The following is a 21,220-nucleotide window of genomic DNA, read 5'->3' on the forward strand; positions in this document are numbered from 1 at the left end:
GGTCCCAGGTTCGATTCCGGCTTGGGTCACTGTTTGTGCGGAGTCTGCACATCCTCCCCGTGTGTGCGTGGGTTTCCTCCGGGTGCTCCGGTTTCCTCCCACAGTCCAAAGATGTGCAGGTTAGGTGGATTGGCCATGATAAATTGCCCTTAGTAACCACAATTGCACTTAATGTTGGGTGGGGTCACTGGGTTATGGGGATAGGGTGGAGGTGTTGACCTTGGGTAGGGTGCTCTTTCCAAGAGCCGGTGCAGACTCGATGGGCCGAATGGCCTCCTTCTGCACTGTAAATTCTATGATAATCTAGGATACTTAGGGGCAATTTAGCATGGCCAATCCACCTAACCTGCACATCTTTGGACTGTGGGAAGAAACTGGTGTACCCGGAGGAAACCCACGTAGACATGGGGAGAATGTGCAAACTCCACACAGTCACCCAAGGCCAGAATTGAATCTGGATCCTTGGAGCTGTGAGGCAGCAGTGCGAAGTGCTGTGATACCATGCCACCCATATTCCCTGCTAGATAGGAATGTTGGTTCTAGGCATCTACTGCATGGAGTCTGCTACTACAGGGAAATGAACATAGCTTGGGTAATTTACCCAGTTAGTGCCCACTCTCAGAAGCAAAGATAATCAGAAATTCCTACCCTCACTGCTCTGGACAGTGCATCAATGATCAAACACACTGCATTAACATCCTTCCTGCACGTGTTATCTTTACTCACTAATCTCAACAATGATCAATCCCAACATTACAGATTTTTAAGAAATTTATATTGATACTACCACTCAAATAGGGGATTTGACCACTGTCTGAACATGTAAACAATAGGGAATGAAGCAGTGAGAGGGAAGACAGAGATTTACAACCTGAGAAATGGTTACACAATTTCCTTCTTTACCAATTACTTACTGACAATAGCAACATATGGAAAAACTGCTAAATGAAAGCAAAAGACTGAACTGGGAGCGTGTTTACTCTTAAAAAAAATACAGCAACTGGATGGATAGCGTGATGTGCCCAATAATTAGTGAAGAATATATATACACTTCTAATGCAAAGAATTTTGAATTAAACCATGCAATAAATTCAACAAATAGACATACAAATGATTATGAATAAAACTTAAGAAAATTGAATCTTTCAATAGTTTGGATGTTTATTAATTGGGAGAACTGACGTCCAAGACATATCAAAATGAACCTGGTTAAGAGAATTCTACCCATAAATTTAACAACTTGGAATAACTTTCTGATTAAAAAAACAAAAACACTTTTGAAAGATTATTCTGAAGTTTCAATTATAATTTAACCCAGAACATTAAAACTACAGATTTAAGAGTACATAATAAGCCAGTATTAACATAAGTAATATGTATCATTGACTCTACATATGACAGCACTGAAAAGCTTAACACTTGCAAAATATTTTTTTTTTAAAAAGCTATTCTAACCTCAAGGTTTTCTTTCTGTCCGATATCAAAATGACCAAAACACCATGTAAGAAATTTGCAGTAATGAGTACATACTAAATGTTACTGTGTAAATTCTATCTTGTTACAGTGTGATTGGGACTAAAATTGCTAAAGAATGAAATTAGATGATCTGTTGGGGGTGGAGAATTGACATTGCAATTTAGCCTATAATTTGGACAGGTCAATAAAAATGTTAGGGCTATGGTGTCCCTGAATCAGATGATATAGAGACAAAAGATGCACAACATATACAGCTAAATCACCATTTTGCTATTTTTCCTTCCAATTCAGTTTGAATGATTGGACAGTTTTCTGTACATTACAAATCTAACAGCCACTTAATGGTTTGAATTGGTGGTGGGGGGAAAGTTTTTTAAGACAGCAACTGACATGTCTGACTATTATGATATAACCCTCAATTTGGTTAAAGCAGTGAAGTTCAACAATGTTCAACTACTTTAATACTTTGACCACTCAATTCTTAGGCCATTGCTATTTTGGCATATACACCTACTCTGGAGCCACCTGTGGATCAACATCTGGTGTGGTTCGAGTATCCAGCTGCTCTGGCTGAGATGCCGCTTGATTGCTCATTTTCTCCAGGAAGTAGGCAAAAGGATTTTCTTGATTGCTTTCCATTGCTTGATAGACCAGGAAGAGGAGAAACACCACAAATATGAACAGTAGGATCTGTAACCACACTGGTACAAGACGTTGTGCTGGCTTGCTCTCCTTTGTAACCAAATAGGTGTTTCTCTCTTTATAATTCTTTCTCTCTGTAGCCCGTGTCAGCAGCTCATCAAAGTTGTACTGAATTGGTCGACCTGCTGCTCCTTTGATGGGTCGTCTTCGTGTTGCACTGTGCAGAGAAACAAAAATGTACATGTAAATTTATTAGTGGAGGAGTTCCTGAATGTACTCAATGAATAGCAGGATACTAGAAAGGTCAGAGGAAAAGAAATCTTGGGGCACTTGTCCATAGATCCCTTAAGACAGCAGGACAGGTTAATAGGGTACTTTGGAATGTATATCAGCCTTTGTCAGGCGTGACATGCATTATAAGAGCAGGGAGATTATGTTGGAGCTGTAAAAACAAAAACTTTGGGAAGACCATTGCTGGAGTAAGGTGTGAAATTCTGGTCGCCTCACTATGGGAAGGATGTGATTATATTGGCGAGGGTGCAGTGGAGATTCACCACAATGTTGCCTGGGATGGAGCGTTTGAATTATGAAGAGAGGTTGAATAGGCACAGGTTGTTTTCTTTAGAGCAGAGAAGGCTGAGGAGAGACCTGATTGAGGTGTGTACGATAATGAATCGCATGGATAGGAAGCAGCTGCTTTCCTCTTAGTTGAAGGGTCAATAATTTTAAGGTGAGGGACAGGAGGTTTAGAGGGGATTTAAAGGAGGAATGTTTTCACCCAGAGGGTGGTAGGAGTTTGGAATGCACTGCCTGGGAGGGTAGTAGAGGCGGGAAACCTCACAACCGTTAAAAAGTATGTGGATAAACACTTGAAATATCGTAACATTCAAGGCCACGGCCAAGTGCTGGAAAGAGGAATTAGTGTAGATTTAGTATAGTTTTGTTGGCATATACTCGACGGGCAGAAGGGCCTTTTCTGTACTGGAAAACTCCATGACTAAGAGTCCTTTGCCCCCTCACCCCACCCCTCCCAAACTACTGGTATTTGAAATATTTAAGCTTAAATAAAATTGATATGCGTCTTACTTGATTCCTGATGGAGAGTTCATTTCATCTGGAAACATTTGGGTCAACACATCTCCAATCTCCTTTGGCTGCAATTAAAGGATAAATTATATTGCTTTAATATTTGCGATGTTCCAGCTGGATATAACTAGCTGACTACAACTACAAAAATGCTTCTGCTTTTCCCCCCTAGATGTATTCAGATGTCTGCAAAAATAGTCATTTCGCAACTCATGAGTGCAGATGAGGACTTGTAAAACATTTCCCTCCCAGTACAGCAATGGATAATAAATACGAACAGTGCAGAAAGTTCTCTTTCACCTATGACTGTAAATTAATTAAGTAAATTCCATAATTCATCAACAAAATGAAAATAACACTGGCTAGACTGAAGACAGTAGAATACTTCAATTATTCTATCCAGCAATGTAACAAACCTTAAGTGCCCCCCCCCAAAAAAAAGTGTGGTTTATTATGGTTAATACACCACAGTAAATACATGGCGAGTAATTAATAATCACAACAGGTTTTGATTCCAGAAAAAACTAGGGGCAACATTTACATGGGGCACATAAAAATTTATGTTTTTATAAGCCAAAAGGCACACAAGTATATACAGTTAAACAAAAAAGCTTTTCTGAAATCACTCATTCTTGCTAGGGAACAGTTCCTTGGTTCTGGAAGTCTTCCAGTACCTTGCTACATGGATACTGTGAAATAAACTTAAAACATTTTTTTTTTAAGATTACCCAATTATGTTTTTCCAATTAAGGGGCAATTTAGTGTGGCCAATCCACCTACTCTGCACATTTTTGGGTTGTGGGGGCGAAACCCACACAGACGCGGGGAGAATGTGCAAACTCCACACGGACAGTGACCCAGAGCCGGGATTGAACCTGGGACCTCAGCGCCGTGAGGCAGCTGTGCTAACCACTAGGCCACCGTGCTGCCCGTGGATACTGTGAAATGAGACAGAAATTGCAGTAGGCTATGCAGCTAACGAAGAGCAATACAGCAGTGTCATATTCTTGCTATCACAATCTCTCTCCCCCTTCACTTAAGCAGAAATAAGTTAACAATAACCACCGCAATAAACACTTATTCCCATGCTCTCTAAAACGTGCCCTGAATGGAGAAAATGTCAAACAGCACTTCACAGAAGTAGATGCAAAGGATGGATTAAAATGAGTGACCAAAGGTTGGTCACAGAAATGAGATTTAAGGAAGACATTAAAGGAGGAAGTCCGGAATGGAAGGCTCAGCCATCATTGGTGAGGTAGGATGCACAAAAGAGGCTGAAGTCAGAAGAATGGAGAAATCTTGCGTGAGTGGGCAGGAATGGAATCTTACTGAACAGAGGGGCCATTTGACCCATTGTATCTGTGACATTTCTTTAAAAGTTATCCAATTAGACCCATTTCCCTGATCTTTCCCCACAGTGTTCCAGCTTTCTCCTTTTCAAGTGAATTCCCTTTTGAATTACTACTGAATCTGCTTCCACTGCTCTATTAGGCAGTGCATTCCAAATCATCATAACTTGCTGCATTAAAAACTAATTTTCTTTCAGGGATATTTTGCCAACTGCCTTAAATCTGTTACTGACCCTTCTGCCAGATGAAACTGTTTTCCCCTATTGACTCTATACTTTTGAACACATCTATTGAATCTCCCCTTAACCGTCATTGCTCACAGATGTATAGGCAAGGGGGTAGGGAAGAAAGGTGTGTAAAATTTAAAATTTGAAGCATCTGGGGGAGTCAAGAGACATGTCAACAAGAACATGAATGAAGTCAAGTCAACATGGGACAGATAGGATACCAAAAAGAGTTTTAGGTGAGGTGAACTTTAAGAAGGGGAGACAAGAGCACTTCGTAAATCTAGAAATGATAAAAGGATTCAATTAGACCTGGAACCAAACTAGGGAACTTGTTTAGTGGCTTAGTAGTACAGAGGCTTGCCTTTTTACTTTATGTTCAAACCATTGTCCCAGTACCCGGAAAATGAGTACTACTATGAAAATTATATAATGCACATCCCAAAAGAAAAACAGTGGGATGGATTCTCCGATCGTTGAAATTGTGTTCGGCGATTGGCTGGAGAATGCGTTTTTACGCTGTAATCAAGGGTGGCACTGTTTTTCCGATGCTCCACCCCCTCAGAAACAGTGTACTTGAGGAATATGCTGCACACCGTCGGGATGACCTCAGGGTGTCACCTAAGGCCCGCCCCAATGCTTTGCCCCTGATGGGCCGAGTCCTCGACTGCGTGGGGCACAATTCCTCACAACTTTCGGAGACCTCGCATGGCAGCTGCGGACGGCGTTCCGCTGGCGGGGGAGGGTTTCGGTGGGGGGTGGTCCGGGGGTAGTTTTTGGCAAGCCTGGTCCGCGCACGGCCGGCGCCATGTTGTACGAATGCGCTGTCACGGACCTGGCCATTCTGCAGCCGTATCCGGTGCAGGGGCGTCGCCGACTTTTTGGTCGTAAGACCAGACGCATCCTGCGGACATAGCCGCAGGATTTGAGAATCCAGTCCAATATTACCCACACAGAAAAAATTATTTTTTGGGCAATGTTTACAAGAACCACAACATGTACCTGCACCATGCAGTCACTTCCATTTACATTTATTAAAATATTAAACCAATATTTACATATTAATCTGAGCATTCAGTAACACAAAGCTACAGCGAGTCTGTTGTCCATGTGTGCTGGCTAACTGCTTTTTGTCAAGTATGAGATGACAAATTACTGGATTGAAACATGCTCCACTGTAACATGAACTGGAATGTGACAAACACAAGACAACGCACAGGACAACGTACAAACACTACACATTATTCTAGTATTTTGAATCTGCTTTTGTACTTCGAAGGAGTACAATTCACATTAAAACAGCAAAATTCTGCATTTTTTGCTGCAGTCATACATTACACCAGACTATTGTTTTTTAATAAAAAGTATTTTTATTCAAATTTTTAACATTTAAAACACACATTACAAAGTAAAACCAAGACAAAACCCCAAACTTGCACCCGAACCATCCCTGCGCAACATCCTAACCAACTTCTCCATCCCCAGCAGTTCAAGGTAACCAGCTCCTTGAAATGTAATATAAAGAAACTCCATCTCTTATGGAACCCCTCACTCGCCCCCCTTGGAGAAAATGTCACCTTTTCCAAGTACAAGAACTCCATTAAATCCCCCGGCCAAACAGAGGCACAGGGTGGAGAAACTGACCTCCACCCCACCAGGACCCACCTGCGAGTGATCAACAAGGCAAAGGCTAAAACATTTGCCTCTGCTCCAGTCTGCAACACCGCAGGTCCGACACCCCAAATATGGCCCCGACGACTGGGCTCTAAATCCTCATGCAAGATCGCCGAGATGGTGAAGAACAACCTCCAAAATGTCTCCAACGTCGGGCAGGACCAGAACATATACACAGGATTGCTCATCAACTCCCACACTGCTCACAAACATTCTCCACCTCCTCAAACAACCGGCTCATCTTTACAGGTGTGCTCTGTTAGCTGTATCAACCCCAGCCTCGCACACGAGGTTGAGGCATTCACGCTCCACAGCACCTCACACCAAAGCCCCTCCTCCAGTGCCATCCCCAGCTCCTCCTCCCACTTGGCCGTAACCCCTTCAGATATGCCATATCCTCCTCATAAATCCTCCCATACATCGCCGAGATGCCCCCCCCCTCCCCCCCCCCCCCAAGCAACGAGGAAGGCTGTGCCACCGGAAAAGATGGAAAAACCTTTTTGCAAAATCATGCACTTGCATGTACCTGGCCACCACCATCGGATTTCCTGAGTACTTCCCAAATGGGAGTGGCGCAGTTGCCAGCGTCGCAACTCCGACCCCATACAAGTGCCAGCTTCCATCCTCATCCACAAACCCTCCATCTCCCTGCTCCAATCTAGCACCAACCTTGCACCTTTTCAGCGTTTGCCGCCCAATAATAGCATAACAAGTTCTGAAGGACCAGCTCCCCCCCTGCCCCCCCCACCCAAACTGTCGCCCTCTCTGAAGCACCGTCCTCAATCTTTTTCACCGTATCTGCCCATACAAACGACAAAACCAACCTATCCATCCCCATAGAAAATGGCAAAATGACCGGTAGGCACAGAAATAAAAATAAAAACTGCGGTCAGAAGTTAATCTTAACCGCCTGCAGCGGGCCTGTCAAGGGTAGGGGAAGGCTACCCCACCTCAGTAAATCCACTTTGACCCTACCCACCAGCCTCGTGAAGTTCAACTTATATAGCCGAGCCTAGTCCCAAGCCACCTGCATTCCCAGATACCTAAAGTGGGTTGTTGCCACCCGAAATGAGGCGCCCAAAATGCAACCTCCACCTACGTATTTCACCGGAAGTCCCTACATCAGACTATTGTAAACAAACATCAGTTCTAGTGGTGAGGGGATTAGACAGAAGAACTCAAGGAACGAGACTGAGAAAAAGGAAGAAAAAAGGCCTGGTTTTCTAAGTTTGTGAAATCTACTGCCACCATTGAATGTCATGACCAGAATTGATCGAATTATTTTCTTTACACCTCTCTCCATTTTCTCTTTGTTGTCCCGGACATGCTTTCAGTTAACAATTTTACTATAGAGCTGATTAACAGCATACAGATTTAGTTCTGGCCTGCTGTGAGAGCTTTCAATCTTTTTTTAACATCTATCTTTGTTCCTGATGCATTAATTCATAAAATGATCACTATAGATTTGACTGCAACATTCACACTGCAAATGTAATTATGTATTTAATACTGATGAGGTATAATTAAGGCAACAGAGTGTCATACTGTTACTAAAATAGATGTAGGCGCACACCTTGAATGAACTGATTAATTTAATTGGTGAATATTATATGCAGAGCTGTGCCATTCCCAAAGTCTAGACTTTATTTAAGCCGTATCATAAAACTGGTTACAATTGCATTCAAGAAAATTATAAAATTACATGGAATATACAGCACTTAAACAGGTCATTTGGCTCAACTAACCTGTGCCAGCATTTATTGCTGTGCATGAATCTCCTCCCTTCATCTATTCCCATCAGCAAACCCTTCTATTGCTAACTCTCATTTTTATCTAGATTCCCCTTCAATTCACCTGTCCTCATTTCCCTGACTACCCCTTGTAATAACAAGTTTAATTAAAAAAAAAGTGTACCCAATTCTTTTTTTCCCAATTAAGAGGCAATTTAGCGTGACAAATTCGTCTACCCTGCACATCTTTTTGGGTTGTGGGGCAAGACCCACGCAGACACGGGGAGAATGTGCAAACTCCACACGTACAGTGACCCGGGCCGGGATCGAATTTGGGTCATCGGCGCCGTGAGGCAGCAGCGCTGTGCTGCCCACAAGTTTCAATTTCTAACCATTCTTTGGGTAAAGAGGTTTTGAATTCCTCACTGGATTTTGTACAGATTATTTTATATTCAAGGCGACCAACTTTGGTTTCTCCCATATCTATTCTATCAAACCCCTTGATAATTTTAAACACCACTATTTGGTCACTCAAGAAAAACCCTCCTCCTGTTCAACCTCATCATTGCAATTCACCTCTACACCTTCTCCAGTACCTTCATGTCCTTTTATTAATAGAAACAAGAACAGAACATTACAAATTCAAAATAACTTCATCGCATCCCAATTTTATTCCTGTAGAAATGAAATAATACGTTTTGACTTTTAAAATAGCCATAACAACCTGCATTGCTTCTTTTGGCGATTTATGTACCTGTATTCTAGATTCCTTTCCCCGATTTAAGACTTATTTTGCAAGCAATACATGTGGTCTCCTATTCTTGCTACCAAAATATAAGAACTCCACATTTAGTTCAATTTGTTAATTACACACTCATTAGGTAAATTTACTAATGTTATCTTGTATTTTGTTGCAGTCTTCATTAACTATAGCTGCAATTTGATATCTTCACGTTCTGAAATTGTACTTCCAATTCTACAATCCTAATCATTTGTGCAAATTGTGAACAGCAGTAGCTCCAATGGAACACCAGGTTCCACCGTTTGCCAATCTGTGTGGTGAAGTATAAATAAATATTACACAAAAGTAAATAAGGTATTCACTTATCATGAATTTGCAGTTAAAACTATTTCCTCACTTCGGTTTCCATTCTGCTATTTTCGTAATGCGAGTGGCCTATTTTAGAAATTTGATCAGCCAAAATTGACCAGCCCAGTGGAAAAGAAAGTTGATCATAGGGCGCGATTTAACCAAAAAAAAAAAAAAATCAGTCTGTTTCGGGCGAGATTAGCTGGGTTGCTCCCGGCACTTGTAGCCTCCAACTCTGGTGGAATGTGGCTGGTAAATCACACCCATACTTTTCACCTAATTTATATGGGCATCATTACCTGAATTGGTTCCGATTTGCTGGTACTACTTGCCGCTGTGGCCGTGACTTTCATTGTGTTTTGCCTTTGATATGAAGAATCTGAAGAGACATATATTGATAACATGATTATTACAATTTCCTAAATTCAGAGTACAGCAGAATATAATTGGGGATTAAATCCATAATTGGGGATTAATACCATTGGCTATACCATTCTAAGCTTCAGTTTTATGATTCAGCAGGTGTTATGCCATCATAAATCCACACTACATTATGTGCTGTCTCCCAAACCATAAAATAATAATCAATGTCCTAGAGTGAACAAGGTTCCATTTTAAAGACCAAGGTTCCATAAATGTCTTGAGACATTAGAAATGCCCAAAGCAGATGTCGCAGGACGAGCTAATTCAAAGGATGCCATTAACCAATTGGACAAAGGTTGGGAACAGTTAAAGGCATTGCCGTTACAATTCCTTATTATTTGTTTCAGTAATTCAAAAGCAATGCAAATTGGTTAAAAACAGTGGCAAAATTATCATGATTACAAGTGAATTTTGATTAACTTGATTTCATCATTTCAAAATTCTAAGAAGGTGAATAAGATCACTAACATGAATCATAATTAAAGCTTAAATTTGCATGAGATGCACAGAATTCATGGCAATAAAATATGAGAACCTGTGAAATTAAAGATTCTTAAAATCAAAAGCACGAAACAGAAAGTATGTCCGTCTTTAGGTTGCCACGTTCAATGGTCATAACCAATCATTTAGTAGGATGTATTGCTTTATAGTGAAACACTGTCCTGGTTCATATCTTATTTGTAGAAAATGTAGATGTGTAAAGGTGCAGGCTAACACGCAGGCACAAGAATGGTGTGTTTTTGACCTAGAAAGTTGGCTCACCTCAGACTCAGTAAGTGGTGGTTATCTGCAGAAGAAAGGAGAGACACCAACATCCTTTCTGACAACTGAGGTAACGGAACAGTGCATCTTTCGCTTGTCACAATTATTTAAAATAAGTTCATGATCTTCAGGAAAAATCCTGATTCACTCTATTGAATAAATAGAGTATCTGTACTTACCTCAGTCATTACTCATTTTTCGAATTGGTTTTATCTGGTTACATTTTTTATTTTTATTTGTATATAAATTCTAGTGAGTCACTGAGCTATAGAATCATTAAAAAAATCAGGATGAGAGTCAGCCAATTAGCTCCTGTAATTGAGGAGCTGTTTTCATGTCAGAGTGATCTCCTCTTTCCAATTTCCCTGCATTTGCCCTGTACTTTTTCATATTTAGATCTTCTATAATTTTCACATTTTAGAATCCCACATCACAAAAATGGACATGCTCTGGCTCGGAAATGTGATTATTCTTCAATTGCTCTTGTGCCGTTCAAATTTTCAGGTGCAGGAGTGTTTTTGTCTTTTTTACTTGTTCTTGAGATGTGGTAATGGTTACAAAGAGCATATTTTGTCAATCCCGAATGCTCTCGAAAGGTGGTGATGAGCTGTCTTCTTAACTGTTGCAGTCAGTGCGGTATAGGTACATCCACAGTGCTGTTAGGTAGGGAGGGACTTCCAAGATTTTGACCCAGCGACAATGAAGGCACAATGATATAGGGCGGGATTCTCCGACCCTGTGGTGAATCGCGCCACACGATTCTTCGCTCTTGGCGCGGCGCCAGTCGCGGGGCGCTCTACGCGGCCGGACCACCAATTCTCCAGCCCGGATGGGCCAAGCGGCCGTAAGAAAAGAGCCGAGTCCCGCTGGCGGCGTTCTAACCTGCTCTGGGCCGTCGGGACCTCGGCGTGTAAGGGTCGGGTGGCGGCCTTTTTGGAGGGGGGGCGACCCTGATGGGGCCTGGCCCGCGATCGAGGCCCACTGATCGGCAGGCTGGCCTTGGTGGCTGGGGGCCTTCTTTCCTACGTGCCGGCCCCTGTAGTCCTGCGCCATGTTGCGTCAGGGCCGGCGTGTTGAAGGAGGACACTGCGCATGCACACGTTGGCACCGGTTCCACAGAGCATGTCCTCGTTGGTGCCGGCGCAACTGTGCATGCGCGGATCCCGCGGCGCACAGTTCGTGCCGGGATCTGCAGCTGGAGCGGTGCGAACTGCTCCAGCGCCGTGCTGGCCCCCTGGAGGGGCCAGAATTAGTTGTGGGAGCGGCCCGTTCACGCAGTCGTAAAACGCAACGGCGTTTACAACGGCGTGGACATTCTTCCGCGGGATTGGAGAATAACACCCATAGTTCCAAGTCAGGAAGGCGAAGAACTTGGAAAAAACATGCAGGTGGTGGCGTTCCTATGAGTCTACTACCTTTGTAGATAATAAGTTTGCAAGGTGCTGTCGAAGGAGCCTTTGAAATATTTTGGACGTTTCTAAATTTTCCTTACCGAGACTGGCTCTACATTTTGTTCATTTTAATGTATTTTTATGCTGCAACTATGCCACATTATAAAATGAAAAGCTTCATAATCATGCTGGACTTGAATGATGATTAAATAAGTATGTAATTTAAATTTTCATATTTACAGTAGAAATATATGGTATGGATTCATTTCATTTTCTGATTGTTTACATTGATTTCTGGGCATAAATTCCCTGTGTCATTGGGATAATTGGGTGTATTTGACATTGGCAAAATGGGCACAACACTGGTAATGCTTTGTGACTGTATTTAGAGGAGCACATACTAAAGTACGTTTATGGAATTATCCAAGCACAATGAAGGGCACAGCGCAATCTCAATTAGTGGAGGTCAGTCAGGATATACTTGATTGAAGTGCCCACAGGGGTAGGGAAGAAATTGACCAGAAATCCTGCTTATTAAGCCTTTTCAGCTTGTGCTGGAAGTGCCAATACAGATATTCAGAGAGGGTAGAATTGGGCTCATACAGCCCATTAACACTCACCATGACTTTTGTAGCCATCTGGGATGGCCAGGTCCCGATTACAAAATGGACACTTTGCAAAGAATGCAGGGAAAATTGGACAATACCGAAAAAGCAAGCAGATGCAAGGTCTGTCTGTTGATTAGAGCTGTAGCTCTCAGACAAGACCGATACTGCAGAACCATCTACATACTAATGAGCCATCCCCGGGAACAAAAAGGCAACAGTTAGGTAACAATGCTAAGACAGACACCCCGGTCAGCCAGAGGAGACTAAAACAAAGCAAACCAACGGCCACCTAGGACACGCCCAGCAACCAGGGAACTCACCCCTCTATTGGAGGAAAATCGATAAGGACGATTGGGAAACAGCCCAATTAATTGGGGCCAAGTTCAAGGCCCGCCCAAAAGCGCGCAAAGCGCTTTGGGCATAAAAAGGATTCCCCAAGAGCGAATCTCTCTCTTGGCCTTGGCTCACAGTGAGGAGAGACCTGCCAAAGCTACTCCAGGCCAAGTAAGTTCCAAGTCAACGCATGCTACGAGATAGACGCTCCTAGTTGCTATCCTGTAAACAACTCAACCCAGCAGCCTCAGAACCGAGCAACGGCCATTGTTCCTCTGACTGAGTGGGCACCCGAAGCTAAGTATAGGCTTTTAGTAATAGTGATAGTTTAGGTTGTAGAGTTTTATGCATGAGTATGAGTATATTTGACTGTGTGTAAATAAATGAGCATTGCTTTTGAACTTACGAACTGGTGTATCGAGTCTTTGATCAGTATTCGGTTTTGAACCTTGTGGCGGTATTGAAAGATACCTGGCAACTCTTGAGCAAAGGTAATTAAACAGAGCCAAATTAAGAGACAACAGCAAGTTTGCAACACTTTCTCACACCTGTGCAATGTACTGGGAGCCTGTGAGACCACACTGATAGGTGGTCAATATTTTTCATCCTTCCTAAATGTAGCAAGATCTTCAAGAGTCCATGCTTCACCTAGATTGTTTTCCTTTTCCAAATGTGCAATTGTGAAATATTACCAAAGTTTGAAGAGAAATGGATCATTTCAGTCTAGGAGTGTATTGTCTAGATTACATTCAACTGCACCAAGAAACTCTTTCGCTCTTTAATCTATGGAACAACACAACTTTTTGCACAAAACATCAAATGGATATTTCATTTCTAGAATCAGTCTGAACCAAGACTCCCATGCAGTCTTTATTTTGAGCAATCTAAACAGTAAAGAGAGTGCTGGAAATAAGCAGCAGACTCAATTTCCCAATGCACGATACAGCAAAACTGTAATGTAGGTTATCTAGACTTGAAATGTTAGCTCCAGTACAAAGCAGCCTGCTTGATTGCCACCTCTTCCACTAATATTCAATCCCTCCACCACCAACAAACAGTGGCAGCAGTGTGTACCATCTTTAAGATGCACTACAGGAACTCACCAAGGTTCCTTAGGCAGTACCTTCCAAACCCAAGACCACTACCATCTAAGAGGACAAGAGCAGCAAATACCTGGGGACACCACCACCTTGGGAGTTCCCTCCAAGCCACACACCACCCTGACTTGGAAATATGTTACCATTCCTTCACCACTGCTGGGTCAAAATCCTGGAACTCCCTCCCCAATGGCACTGTGGGTATACCTAACCTCTGAGTGCAGCAGTTCAAGAATTCAACTCACCACCACCTTCTCAAGAGCAACTAGGGATGGGTAATAAATGCGGGTCTACTGAGTGACGCCCAATCCCGTAAAATGAATAAATGATCGGTTCAGGCAAATAAGAATCCCTGGTTGGAATATAAAACTTAGCGTTACGATTCCAGCTGATGTTAAGACTAGACAAGCCCCGGATAGATCCTAAACTTAGCTTTTTTTGAAGAAATTGTAAAGGTCCATATTGAAGATATTCACAAGAGAATGCCAGTGTACTTTTAACAAAAATATAACATTTTTTTAAAACAAGAAAAATGAACTATATTTCATTAGATAGAAAGGTTGGAATGATACCAGAAAATGATTCATACGGACACAATTCCTTTTATCCCAGCAATACCCTTACAGACACAAACCCCAGTGATTTACCGCCATTTGAAAACCAAGGCTTCTTGATTTGGGCTCGGGGGAAGGGGGGGGGGGGAGAGAAAGAGAGGCGCAAAGATTACCGGGATTCCCTCCGGGATTGCATCTGCCTCGATCCAAACGCAATTTCATGTTATGGGTGGACAGGGTCATGGATGGAAAGCCTGCTCGTGCCCCTATTAAGCTACTTAAGGGCCGTTTCCCACCCAGCCTCAATTTTAGGCTGGCAGCTGGATCAGGGTGCCAAATATAAAAAGTTATCTTGATCTCAGGTGGGAAGCGCCTCACGCGTGTTCACCAATCTGAAAATCTAAGCCATGGATTCCCCTAAATGGAGTTCCTCAGCAGTCTTGCTGGAATTAAAGAGGGAGTTTAGAACTCCTGGTTTCACTGTCTTTTGCATACATGCACTGACTGAGCTGCCCTTCTGTCTTTCCCTATGTTTGTGTGTGTACCTGGACCACTGTCGCTCGGCAACAGCAGTTTTTCTACTTTAAAAAAAAAATCACTAAATTACTAACCCCTTTGTAACTCATTTCTTTGCATCAAAGGCTGTAAAACCTCATTAAAAATGTACGTTTTACAAACAGGACTTCCAGGTGTTCCAGCACCAAGCTCCCAAAAAACACACAAAATGAAAATAGAACCATGATCCACCTCTCAACACACAAATATAAATTAAACTTGAAGTTATACATTATTCCTAACACTAGTTTCAACTCACCAATTATGGTGCGTGTGGAGCCCTCAGGAGGAAAGTCTGCAGAATAGAATAACAATTTTGTAAATATTTCAATTTAAAAGGAAAGCAAGGCATTTCAGAATAGAGGAGTTAGAAAATCTAGCAGATATAAAATCTGATCCACTTAATAAATAGTGAAAGCTTATATATTTGGGAATTCAAACCCAGGGATAAACATTCCGGTACCTCAACTGACCACTTCACAATTTCTACTCTTAAGTACAGGCCATGATTTAATGGCATTATCTGAGGTCCTCAGAATTTAAGTGTTGAATACATGAATTGGAAGAAGAATTCAAAGAGGAATTCAGAAAAATTCAGATTTAATTGGAAACATTATAAATCTAAACAAGGATCTCTCCTTTAAACTCCATCTTCATAAGATTGCCAAATCTTCTGCATACTATGGGCTAATTATCAAAAGAATATGACCATGCCATTGTTCCTGGATCCATTTTGTCATTGATTGATGGATGCATGAGCACGGTCAAGATGAAACTTCAGGCTATACAAAGATTAAATGAAACAGGATAATATACTGTTCTTTCATTTTTTTTTTAAAATAAAATAATTTTTATTGGGGTTTTCACAAAATATCAACAACAGAATGAAAAAGGAACCCAATAGAATTAAATACAGAACATCCCCTATACATAAATAATAAATTAAAACCCCGAATTAACACAAAGCAAACATTGCAAATATATACACCCCTCAGATCCCCCAGGGTAAATAAACAAAAATAAAATAGAACCCCCCCCCCCCGGGTTGCTGCTGCTGCTGACCATTGTCTACCGTTCTGCCAGGAAGTCCAAGAACGGTTGCCACCGCCGAAAGAACCCTTGTACTGATCCCCTTAAGGCGAATTTCACCCTCTCCAATTTAATAAACCCCGCCATATCGTTGATCCAGGATTCCACGCTTGGGGGCCTCGCATCCCTCCACTGAAGAAGAATCCTTCGCCGGGCTACCAGGGACACAAAGGCCAGAATACTGGCCTCTTTCGCCTCCTGCACTCCCGGCTTCCCTGCAACCCCAAATATTGCGAGCTCCCAGCCCGGCTTGACCCTGGATCCTACCACCCCCGACACCGTCCTCGCTACGCCCTTCCAAAATTCCTCCAGCGCTGGACATGCCCAGAACATATGGGTGTGATTTGCTGGGCTCCCTGAGCACCTAACACACCTGTCCTCTCCCCCAAAGAACCGGCTCATCCTTGTCCCGGTCATGTGTGCCCTGTGCAGCACCTTAAACTGGATGAGGATGAGCCTCGCGCACGAAGAAGAGTTCACCCTCCCTAGGGCATCTGCCCACTTCCCCTCTTCGATCTCCTCTCCCAACTCCTCCTCCCACTTGCCTTTCAACTCCACCACCGAGGCCTCTTCCTCCTCCTGCATCACCTGGTAAGTTTCCGAGATCTTCCCCACTCCAATCCACCCCCCGCGAGAGCACCCTGTCCTGTACTGTGTGTGGCAGCAGCCGCGGGAATTCCACCACTTGCCGCCTGGCAAACGGCCTTACCTGTAAATATCTAAAGGTGTTCCCCGGGGGGGGGAGCCCATACTTCTCCTCCAGCTCACCCAGGCTCGCGAACTTCCCGTCCACAAACATGGCCCCCAACCTTCTTATCCCTGCCCTGTGCCACCCCAAAATCCCTCCGTCTATTCTCCCTGGGACAAACCGGTGGTTTCCCTGTATTGGGGTCCACACCGAGGCCCCAGCTTCCCCCCTGTGCCGCCTCCACTGCCCTCAGATTTTGAGGGCAGCCGCCACTACCGGGCTTGTGGTATACCGCATTGGAGGGAGCGGCAGCGGCGCCCTTGTCAGCACCTCCAAACTCGTACCCTCACAAGACGCCGTCTCCAGCCTCTTCCATGCAGGCCCCTCCCCCTCCATCATCCACTTGCGCACCATCGCCGCATTGGCGGCCCAGTAGTACCCACAGAGATTGGGCAGTGCCAGCACCTCCCCCCCCCCATCCCTACTCCTACTCCGCTCCAGGAACACCCTTCTCACCCTCGGAGTCCCTCGCGCCCACACAAACCCTGCTATGCTCCCGTTGACCCGCCTAAAGAAGGCCTTTGGGATAAACATGGGGAGGCACTGGACCAGGAACAGAAACCTTGGGAGCACTGTCATCTTAACTGACTGCACCCTACCCTACCCGCCAGGGACAGCGGCAGCGCGTCCCACCTCTTGAACTCCTCCTCCATTTGCTCCACCAGCCTCGTGTAATTAAGTCTATGCAGGGCCCCCCAGCTCCTGGCCACCTGGACCCCCAAATACCTGAAGCTCCTCTCCGCCCTTTTTAGTGGGAGCTCGCCAATCCCCCTCTCCTGGTCCTCTGGGTGAAACACAAACAACTCGCTCTTCCCCATGTTGAGCTTGTACCCTGAGAAATCCCCAAACTCACTGAGGATCCCCATTACCTCCGGCATTCCCCCCACCGGGTCCGCCACATATAGCAGCAAGTCGTCCGCATAGAGTGACATCCTATGCTCCTCCCCACCCCGCACCAACCCCCTCCAGTTCCTCGACTCCCTCAGTGCCATAGCCAGGGGTTCAATCGCCAGTGCGAAGAGCAGGAGGGACAGGGGATACCCCTGCCTCGTCCCTCGATGCAACCGAAGGTACTCAGACCTCCTCTTGTTCGTGACCACACTCGCCATCGGGACCTTGTACAACAGCCTAACCACCTGACAAACCCCTCCCCAAACCCGAACCTCTTCAGCACCTCCCACAAGTACCCCCACTCTACCCTATCGAAGGCCTTCTCAGCGTCCATTGCCACCGCTATCTCCGCCTCCCCCTCCCTCGCCGGCATCATAATAACGTTCAGGAGCCTCCGCACATTCGCGTTCAACTGCCTCCCCCTCACGAACCCAGTTTGGTCTTCGTGGATCACCTGCGGCACACAACCCTCAATTCTCGTGGCTAAGACCTTCGCCAGCACCTTGGCATCTACATTTAACAACAAAATCAGCCTGTAAGAGCCACACTGCAGGGGATCCTTGTCCTGCTTCAGGATCAAGGAGATCAGTGCCCGGGACATCGTCGGGGGCAAAGCCCTCCCTTGCCTCATTGAAGGTCCTAACTAGCAACGGGCCCAACAGGTCCACATATTTCTTGTAGAATTCGACCGGGAAACCGTCTGGCCCCGGTGCCTTCCCCGCCTGCATGCTCCCTATCCCTTTGGCCAGCTACTCCAGCCCAATCCCGCCACCAGTCTCTCCTCCACCTTCAGAAACCTCAAATGGTCCAGAAAGCGGCCCATCCCTCCCTCCTCCAGTGGGGGCTCGGACCGATACAGTTCCTCATAAAAGTCCCTGAAGACCGCATTGATGCCAGCCCCACTCCGCACCACACTCCCTCCCCTATCCTCAACTCCCCGATCTCCATCGCTGCCGAAGCGCCTTTTCCCCAGACTCATAAATCGCCCCCTGGGCCTTCCACCACTGCACCTCCGCCTTCCTGGTGGTCAACAGGTCGAATTCGGCCTGGAGGCTACGCCTCTTCCTCAACAGTCCTTCCTCAGGCACCTCTGCATACCTCCGGTCTACCCTCACCATATCCCCCACCAGCCTCTCCCTCTGCTCTCTCTTCTCCTTGTGGGCCCACTGCCTTCAGCGTCTCCCATACTATCCCCACTCGGACCTCCCCGTTATCGTTGGCCTCCAGGTATCTCTCTATGCTTCCTTGGACCCGCTCACTCACCTCCTCGTCCGCCAACAGCCCCACAACGGGCGCTGGTCCCTCTCCTCCCCCGGCTCTAGGTCTACCCAATGCGGGGCTTGATCCGAAATGGCTATCGCCGAGTACTCGGTGTCCTCTACTCTCGCTATCAGCGCCCTACTCATAATAAAGAACTCGATCCGGGAAAAAGCCTTATGAACATGCAAAATTCCCTAGCCCCCGGCCTTGCAAATCTCCAAGGGTCCACCCCTCCCACCTGGTCCATAAACCCCCTCAGCACCTTAGCCGCCGCCGGCTTCCTACCCGTCCTACACCTGAAGCGATCCAGTGCCGGATCCAACACCGTGTTAAAGTTATCAGGCTCCCCACTTTCAAGTCCGGGATCCGACCCAACATGCGCCACATAAAACCCGCATCGTCCCAGTTCAGGGCATACACATTGACCAGCACCACCCTCTCCCCTTGCAGCTTACCACTTAGCATTATGTACCTGCCGCCATTGTCTGTAACAATGCTCAACACCTCGAACGACACCCTCTTTCCCACGAAGATCGCCCCCCCACCCCCCGATTTTTGGCATCCAGCCCCGAATGAAACACCTGACCTACCCACCTCTTCCTCCATCTTACCTGGTCTACCACCTTCAGGTGTGTCTCCTGGAGCATGACCACATTCACCTTCAGCCCCTTTAGGTGCGCGAACACCTGGGCCCGCTTGACCGGCCCGTTCAGTCCCCTTACATTCCAGGTTATCAGCCGGATCAGGGGGCTACTCGCCCCCCTCCCCCGCCGACTAGCCATATCCCCTCCTTGGCCAGCCACGTGCCCAGACCCCACTCCCCTCCCGTTCCCCACGGCGGCAGACCCCCGTCCCAACCCCCTCTACTCGCTCCAGCTCCCCCTTGACCATAGCAGCAGCAACCCGGTTCCCCCCCACAGCTAGGACCCCTCCTAGCTGCTTTACTCCCCCCATTGCATTCCCGCAAGTCAGCTGACTCCTGCTGACCCCGGCTACTCCCACCACTCCTTCGACTCCTCCCATTGTGGGACATACCCTCGCCCTCCTCCTCCTCCATACTCACCCTCCATCTCCATAAACCATCCACAGGCTCTCCGCCTCCCCCTTCCATCCCAAGCGTGGGAAACAACCCTTGCTTCCCCGCCCCCTCCTGCGCGGGAAAAAGCCCGCGCTTTCCACCTGCCCGGCCCCGCCACCTCTGACGCCGCTCCTTTTACAGGCCCTGTCCCCTCACCCCCGACTCGGGCCTCCCCCTCCCCCGTGGGGCCCCCTCCCCCCTACCGGCCATCCACCCCTACTCCATTTACTTACCCCCCTCCACGAGCCCACCCGACAGACCCAACCAAAACAGTGTCCAACCCACCCTAACCGAACCAAAAAGAAATAAGAGCAACGAACCCCCCCCATAAAATGTACCACCCCAACAGCAATCCCCGACCACCCATCCCGACCCTCAGTTTGTGTCCAGCTTCTCGTCCTGGACAAAGGCCCACGCCTCCTCCGGAGACTCAAAATAATGGTGCCCTTTATTGTAGGTGACCCACAGTCGCGCCGGCTGCAGCATGCCAAACTTCACCCCCTTCCTGTGCAGCACCGCCTTCGCCCGACTATACCCGATCCTCTTCTTTTCCACCTCCGCACTCCAGTCCTGGTATATTCGAACCTCGGCGTTCTCCCACCTGCTGCTCCTCTCTTTCTTGGCCCACATGAGCACGCACTCCCGATCAGCGAACCGATGAAGCCGCACCAGCTCGTTAGCCGTGGGCCTCCTCGCCAGCACACTATGGGCCCCTTCCAGCTCCAGGGGCCTCTGGAAGGACCCCGCTCCCATTAGAGAGTTTAACATGGTGACCACATAGGCCCCCACGTCCGACCCCTCCAGCCCCTCCGGGAGGCCCAGAATCCGCAAATTCTTCCGCCTCGATTGATTCTCCATCTCCTCGAACCGTTCCTGCCATTTCTTGTGGAGCGCCATCACCTTTACCGCAAGGCCTCGTTGTCGGAGATCTTTTGTCGGACCTCGCGGATCGCCACCCCCTGAGCCGTCTGGGTCTCCAGCAGCTTGTCGATAGATGCCTTCATCGACTCCAGCAGGTCCGCTTTGATCTCCCTGATGCAACGCTGGATAACCTCCTGCTGCTCCTGCGCGCACTGCATCCATGCTGCCTGGTCCCTGCCCATCACCATTTTGCTCTTCTTCCCTCGCACCTTCTTTGGGTTCACCACCACTTTTTTAGT

At 46.2% G+C, this 21,220-nt stretch overlaps 1 protein-coding gene across 3 annotated transcripts in view; it reads right to left on the minus strand.

Moving 5' to 3' along the window:
• Positions 1–1,136: 1,136 nt before the first annotated feature.
• Positions 1,137–21,220, minus strand: part of lemd1 (LEM domain containing 1) — a 74,147-nt gene continuing 54,063 nt past the window's right edge. For all 3 annotated transcript variants that reach the window (XM_072480128.1, XM_072480127.1, XM_072480126.1), the window contains 4 exons: positions 15,254–15,289; positions 9,571–9,650; positions 3,205–3,272; positions 1,137–2,335 (listed from right to left, as the gene is read on the minus strand). In XM_072480128.1, coding sequence (XP_072336229.1) covers positions 1,987–2,335; positions 3,205–3,272; positions 9,571–9,650; positions 15,254–15,289 — 533 coding nt within the window. In that variant the 3' untranslated portion in view covers positions 1,137–1,986. The remainder of the gene's footprint in view (positions 2,336–3,204; positions 3,273–9,570; positions 9,651–15,253; positions 15,290–21,220) is intronic.

This window comes from Scyliorhinus torazame, chromosome 17 (assembly GCF_047496885.1).
Source record: "Scyliorhinus torazame isolate Kashiwa2021f chromosome 17, sScyTor2.1, whole genome shotgun sequence".
Classification (NCBI taxonomy): Eukaryota; Metazoa; Chordata; class Chondrichthyes; order Carcharhiniformes; family Scyliorhinidae; genus Scyliorhinus; species Scyliorhinus torazame.